Here is a 7,852-nt window from a genome sequence, read left to right as displayed (position 1 = left end):
TGCCTGTTTGTCTTCGTTGTAATTTAAACTATAGACTTTTCTTTAATAAAAAATAAGTTTTCTTATAAGATTTCTTATTATAAAAAAGCATCATAGTTTAAAAATAGTTTTTTATATTATTTGTTCATAATTATTTATGTTGTGGAATATTAACTTATGTTTTATTAATGTTTTATTATTAGTTTAGTTTTTATTATTTGTAAGAGAGTTATAACAACAAATCTCGACCCAAGTGTGTTCACAAAGCAACACCCACATCTGCCCCTCATTTATTACACATTATCTTGACATCAAGATATTTAACTGAACAGCATAACCTTTCTTATCATTTGTTCTGTGAACAGCTTTCCTTTTAGCCTCATATAGGCTACAAAAACTATTAAATAAAACCAAGTATATTCTGTATTGTTGACCACTCCTTAATATATATGGCAAAGAAATATAAAATAGTAAAGAAAATCATGTGTTGTTTTTCATGAATATTATAAAATATTCCCCATGAAGGCATGAAAATGATAGAGTGCAATAAAAAGGCTGTGCATTATTATTACATGTTTGATCTGTTTGTTAAGCTTAAGTTGATGCTTAAGACAATTAGGTGAAAAGGATGATAATGAATCTAGTTTTATATGTCAAAAGATTTAGTGATATTCTCACAAAGTTTCCGAAACAAATATCTAATATTTACCTTGAAAGCAAAATTACTAGTCTTATTTTCTAAAAAAAGTTCAAAATTACATTCTTTTTGTTTGCTTTAGAGATCCAAAAACTACTCGGAGCAGGTTATCCTCAGAGAGTAAGTTGCTATGGTTACTCACATACCCTTAAAGTTACCTCTGTTTTTGGAACCGAAACTTGTGTTTATCAGCTAACTAAATTTACCCGGGTATGTCACATAACCAACTTTCTGGAATATCCCCAGGGTAGCTTGAATTTCGTTTTTCAGTGCTGGGCATCTTGGGGGCTGGTGGATAAACAAAAATATAATATATAACAGCTAAAAGATTCAGACGTGAATCTAGACTAGAGTGTTTTAGGCGACAATTGTTGCTTCACATCAGTTCATATATAATAGAATTTAATGATTCTCACAGCTCGAATATTAAATCAAAAACGTACATCAGTCCCGCCTGACTAATTAAAAAACATATGTTGTGGAAAGAAAATGTCGAAACCCCAGTTCAAAGGAAATGGCAAAGCATTAAAAAGGACATGTATTCATTTTTGCTTCATTTTCTTGTTTAAGACGTTATAGACAAGTTTTAGGTTAATTATAAATATACATGTTACGTTCTGGAACCGTTTTTTTATGGTTGTAATCAGTGTTGGGTAAGTTACTCTGAAAAAGTAATTAATTACTAGTTACTCATTACATATTCAATAGTGTAATTAGATTACTGTCCAAATTACTCTGTCCAAAAAGTATTTAGTTACTCATTACTTATTACTTTCTATATCCTACATCAACCTTGATTAGTTAAGTGATTCAAGGATAGACATGAAACTGCTTATTTAGTTCGTTCAAATAAATAATATTATTAACCAAAGTATTTCAAATGTGAGAACTATACATTAAAGCACAGATTTTAAAATAAGACTTTTAATTTTGATGTCAGTTACACTATTGCACACGCATATATTTGACAAAGTATTTAGTTTAATTACATCAAAAGTAACTGTAATTAAATTTATATGAGTAATCCCTTACTTTACTTTTTCAAGGGGAAAGTAATTAAATTACAGTAACTAATTACTTAGTAACTAGTTACACCCAACACTGGTTGCAATAATAAAAACTAAAAAGAACTATCATTTGGTTCTTCAACATGCATCTACGTCTAGTTTAACGTGAATGTGATTTTGTGTTACTATGTTACGAATTCATATGCACATAATCAGTGTTGGGTGTAACTAGTTACTAAGTAATTAGTTACTGTAATTTAATTACTTTTCCCTTGAAAAAGTAAAGTAAGGGATTACTCATATGTTTTCTGTAATTTAATTACAGTTGCTTTTGATGTAATTAAACTAAATACTTTGTGAAATATATGCGTTTGCAATAGTGTAATTGACATCAAAATTCAAAGTCTTACTTTAAAATCTGTGCTTTAATGTATAATTCTCACATTTGTAATACTGTGGTCAGTTAATAATATTATTTATTTGAATGAATTAAATAAGCCGTTTCATGTCTATCCTTGAATCACTTAACTAAGGTTGATGTATGATATAGAAAGTAATAAGTAATGAGTAACTAAATACTTTTTGGACAGAGTAACTTGGACAGTAATCTAATTACACTATTGAATATGTAATGAGTAACTAGTAATTAATTACTTTTTCAGAGTAACTTACCCAACACTGCACATAATACATAAAACACTGTTGTGTAGAAAGAAACGATATAATCGCTTAACTAAAATGAGCGGGTATTCTCTGGGAATAACAAGATTTTGCAATGTCATGACTGACCAATCTAAATCAAACATTTCAAGGCGCCAAATGGCAAAACTGATAAATTTGTATCGTAGTCAATGTTTGTTTTATTTCCCACGAACTTTTAAACATTCAATGGATTTTTTATGTTAGAAAAAAACCTTATTATCTGATATGCTGCCAATGCGTCACGTCTCCAGTCCAGCAGGTGGCGAAACGGACCAAGTGTTGCAAAACAGCACGTGAAGAAAGAACCGCTCTGTTTAAACAGCATCATAGCTGTAAGTTTGGTAGTTTGGTCTCTATATTATATTTGTGTTTTGTTTTCTTGCTTATTGTAGACTGAATTATATCTGAATTGAGGAAGGTGTTCTTTTTATTTAACATTTCTAGTTTCTTGTTTGTTTTGTGTTCAGATGTCCATCATGAGGACACAGATAGATGTCAGCTGCTGTAAATCAGTAGGAACGGATCTGTCCATGCTGGATATTGATGATTTAATGACAGAAATCTCTCAGCTGAAGAAGGTGGTGGTGGTATGGAGGCAAAGCTCGGGGAGAGAGATGAACTGAACAGAAAGGTTTGTACAGATTAAACTTTAATTTCATGATCTGTGTCTGTCAAATGTGGAGACACACAACAACTACATTGTTGTTGTGTGGTAACGATAGATCGTAAAGATTAGACTTCACTTTTTATTTTCTGTGTATCAAATAAGTGTGGGTGAGTGTGTTTGTAATTGGGGGGGTAGATCTTTTTCTATTGATTAGTTCAACCAACACAACTCGTGTTACCACCATTTTCCTTGTTACACATGTACAACTTTCTGTTCTTGTAAACCACAAAAGAGAATATTGTGTTCATGAATATTTACAATACATTATGATACATGTGAATGTAACATATGACCTCACACTAGTTAAATGTATATAAGCTTTGAATTGTATTCTCTGCTTGTTGTGATGGTATTTCCAGGATGTATGTGGCATGTCTCTCTGTGTCATTACCGATCAAACATCTCCAGAGCTTCTGGTTTCTGTCTGTAATGAAAAACAGAAACCGTCAGTGAATATGCTGGACTACCAAATGGAGCTGAAAACAGAAATCACTGAAACAGAAAAACAGACAGATGCTGATTTGATTCATCCAGGTAACTTCTATTATTGTTGAACTAGTAATGACATAAAGACATTATAATTATGGTTTCAGAAGTCCTCCATGCACTTTTACTAAGTTATAATAATCATAGTGATATTCATTTTAGACCTGATGAAGGAGGAAATTACAGAACACAATGAAATGGAGGAGAAACCTCCTTTTGTAATTGGAGAAGAATCTCCAAACTGCTTTAAGACTGAAACAAAATTTTCACCCAAAAAATCTAAAGGAGAACCAAACAAAGATTCCCTTATGTGCCAGCTGTGTGGAAAGATCTTCAAGCGTAGATCCCACATGAACAGTCACATGAAAATTCACACTGGAGAAAAGCCTTACAGATGTGATCAGTGCGGAAAGACCTTTGCACATAAATACACTCTTAATGTGCACATGATAATTCACACGGGAGTAAGGCTTTATACATGTAACCAGTGTGCAAAGACCTTCAAGCGTAGATCCCACATGAACAATCACATGAAAGTTCACACTGGAGAAAAGCCTTACAGATGTGACCAGTGTGGAAAGACCTTTGAACATAAATATACTCTTAATGTGCACATGGTAATTCACACGGGAGTAAGGCTTTACACATGTAACCAGTGTGGAAAGACCTTCAAGCATAGATCCCACATGAACAATCACATGAAAATTCACACTGGAGAAAAGCCTTACAGATGTGACCAGTGTGGAAAGACCTTTGCACATAAATACACTCTTGATGTGCACATGAGAAATCACATCGGAGAAAAGCCTTACAGATGTGACCATTGTGGAAAGATCTTTGCACGTAAAGACACTCTTAATGCGCACATGATTATTCACACGGAAGTAAGGCTTTACACATGTAACCAGTGTGGAAAGACCTTCAAGCGTAGAGCCCACATGAATAATCACATGAAAATTCACACTGGAGAAAAGCCTTACAGATGTGATCAGTGCGGAAAGACCTTTGCACATAAATACACTCTTAATGTGCACATGACAATTCACACGGAAGTAAGGCTTAACATATGTAACCAGTGTGGAAAGACCTTCAAGTGTAGAGCCCACATGAACAATCACATGAAAATTCACACTGGAGAAAAGCCTTACAGATGTGACCAGTGTGAAAAGAGCTTTGCACGTAAATCCACTCTTGATGTGCACATGAGAAGTCACACTGGAGAAAAGCCTTACAGTTGTGATCAGTGCGGCAAGGTCTTTTCACGGAAAAGCAACCTTACTAACCACATGCGAGTTCACACTGGATAAAAGCCTCGCAGATGTCCTCAGTGTAGAAAGAGTTTTGCTTGGGCAGATAGTATAAGAACTCATTTTCTGTGTCATTCTGGAGTGAGACCATTTCAGTGTGAACAGTGCAGTAGAACATTCATATCTGTACGCTACCTGAAGAAGCAGATGAGGACACATGCAGGTGTGACTAATGACTAAACACAAGAAAACACAAACAGGTGTGACATCTCATATGTGTTTTGAGTGTGGAAAAGCCTTTACTACAGCTAGCCAATTAAAAGAGCATCACAGATTTCATAAGGGACATAAACATCACTCTTGCTCCTCATGTGGACCGAGTTTCAGAGGATCAAGACGTCTTGTGACCCACAGGAAGACAACAAAAATCATCCTTAAGGATCTGTTTTGACATGAAGATGCCTAAGAGCTTTTGCTGTAGTCTGCTAATACTTGTCTAGATTGTCATTGCATAACTCTGCAAAAAATGTTTTGTAATGTTAGATCTGCAAATTGTATATTTCTGGGTAACTATATTAGTGGTTAATGTGCCAATAAAAAGGGGTTTGTGTGCTTTGGGACCATCTTGTACAATTGAGATTTCTGTGTTTACTGATGTCAAAAGCCTTTTGAAGCATACATTGGATCATCTTGGCAGGGTTGCCAGATCTCTGAAACCAAAATCATTCATCCCGAGCCTAACGTCTCTAATCCAAATAACAGAACTAAACATTCATAAATAAATAATCTTAAATTGACCCCTATATAACACAATCCTTTCACTGTTACAGTACAATTCTTACCTGTCGTCGTTTCCCAAAGACCCTGACGTGTAATTATTTACAAAAGTGTAAAAATATCACATGGAAGTAAAATAATCGTGGAATACTCGACTGCTTTATTTTCCGAGAAGAAAGTGGTATTAGGATGCCTTGAGGGTGAGTGAAACATGGGGAAATTTTGATTTGTCTGTAAAATATCCCTTCAATTCCTGTTTTATATTGTTAATGTTTTAACTTAAAAGAATTTTAACCGAAACAGATATGGTTCAAGGTTTGGTGTTAAAAAGTACACAATGTCTGTAAAATAAAATATTAACAGGATCTAATGATTAATTGTCTAGTACATTATATGTGCAGTCATCATTCAGGTTGGATTTCAGTTTTTTCAAGCAGCAGATATTGCCATAGCGACAGGAAAAGTTGCTTTCACCATAGATCAGTGCTTTCACCCCAATATGGCGGAAGCAAACCTTATTTTATTGCTTCGCATAGTATTTACAATAATTTCGAAAATTTATTATGAATATAGTACAAGGGATACATTTCAATGTTATGTATAACATTTCATGTGTAAACATAATACATAAAAAAGAACAAAAAAACACAAAATCAATTCAACTCACTTTAATTGTCCATGACCATGTGTGGTGAATGAAAGTCTTGGGTGCATACTCCATACAAAGAATGCAGTTGGACAGACAACTGTATGACAAATCATCAACTTTAATGAAAAATATAAAAATTACTTTGTTTTTGAAAAGAGTAAGTTGGTAGACAAGAATCCATTAAATATTGTATATCTGTTCACTGGTGATCTAACGATCAAATTGAATATCTTTGTGTTTTAATACATTTTTGTTAAGTTTGAAGTTTTTTTTTTAAAGAGTACGGAAAAAATAGAAGTCAGAACTGATTGGTCAGGTGTTGACTGAAGAGATGCATTTACAGACGATTCTTTAAGATGCTACAGAATCTGAAGATTTTGTAGCAGCGGGCAGATCATTCCATATAAGTGGAACCGATCCAGAGAAGGTACGTGAGAGATTTATTTTACCTTTTTGTGATGGCACCACAAGACGTTATTCGTTTGCAGAGTGAAATTCGTCTGCATTAGCGAGTGAAGATAAGGGGGTGCCGAACCAGAGGTGGTCTTGTAGGCCAGGAGCAGAGTCTCTAATTTGATGCGAGCCACTAAAAGGGAGCCGATGTAACTTAATGAAGAGAGGAGTGACGTGAGCTGATCATCGATCCCCACTCCCAGGTTTCTGGAATTTCTGTAATATGTGATGGTTAATGAGCCCAGCTGAATGGAGAAGTTGTGATGAGTCTTTGTGTTGGTCGGGATTACAAGCAATTCTGTTTTTGCAAGGTTCAGCTGCAGGGGATGGTCCTTCATCCAGAGTGAGATGTCGGCTAGGCATGCTGAAATGGGTCTGATCGTCAGGCTGAAAAGACAGGTGGAGTAGTGTATCATCCGCATAGCAGTGATAGGAAAAGCCATGTTTCCGAATGACAGAGTCTAGGGATGTCATGAATACAAAAAATTGCAACGGACCAAGCACTGAGCTCTGAGGCACCCCTGTGTCGAGATGTTGGGAATCCAAGACCACACCTCTCAAGGATACTCTAAATGACCTACCTGAGAGGTAAGACATGAACTATTATAGGACCATTCCAGAGACACCCATAGCCTTGAGGGTCGACAGGAGGATGTGCTGGTTAATGGTGACAAAGGCAGATGATAGATCCAGTAGAATAAGAACAGCGGAGTTAGAGGCGAGAGGAAAGAAGAGAGGTAAGACTGCTAGAGAGGAAGGTCAGGTTCTTTAGATTTGTGCCACTTTCCCTCAACATACCTGAGCATGGTACAATGCTCCTGGAGAACATCAGATAACCAGGGGGCAGAAGGGGATGCACAAGATGTAAGAGTGCATAACCTGTCTGAGCAGGAGGTAAGTGTGGAGCAAAGAGTGTGGGTGGCTCTGTTAGCATCAAAGAGGGTGAAGCTGCTCTGAGGGAGAAAGCGTGGCAGGGACCGCAGAGGATAAGCGGGAGGGAGAGAGTGATCATAGTTTGCGCCGGAAATTTGACCCCTGGGGAACCATGTGTAGTGTCAGGAGAAGTTAGGTTGAGATCAAGAGTGATTAGGAAATGATCCAACGTGTACAGCGGGGTGACCTGGGAGTGACGAGTGGAGCAGCAGCGTGTAGATACGATCAAGTTGAATACCAGATTTATGGGTTGCT

The 7,852-nt window shown here is 36.0% G+C and overlaps 1 protein-coding gene across 1 annotated transcript; it reads left to right on the top strand.

Annotated features, from left to right (window-relative positions):
• The first annotated feature begins 2,683 nt into the window (after nt 1-2,683).
• Nucleotides 2,684-5,528, top strand: LOC130408808 (zinc finger protein 883-like). The gene is made up of 4 exons (XM_056732245.1): nt 2,684-2,717; nt 2,853-3,016; nt 3,412-3,586; nt 3,701-5,528. Exons 2-4 carry the CDS (start codon nt 2,975-2,977, stop codon nt 4,843-4,845), a joined length of 1,362 nt encoding a protein of 453 aa, XP_056588223.1. The 5' UTR covers nt 2,684-2,717; nt 2,853-2,974; the 3' UTR covers nt 4,846-5,528.
• Nucleotides 5,529-7,852: the final 2,324 nt, after the last annotated feature.

Source organism: Triplophysa dalaica, chromosome 20 (genome assembly GCF_015846415.1).
Source record: "Triplophysa dalaica isolate WHDGS20190420 chromosome 20, ASM1584641v1, whole genome shotgun sequence".
Classification (NCBI taxonomy): Eukaryota; Metazoa; Chordata; class Actinopteri; order Cypriniformes; family Nemacheilidae; genus Triplophysa; species Triplophysa dalaica.
Note: the sequence above shows the minus strand (reverse complement) of the source record. Positions and strands in the feature narration are given on the sequence as shown.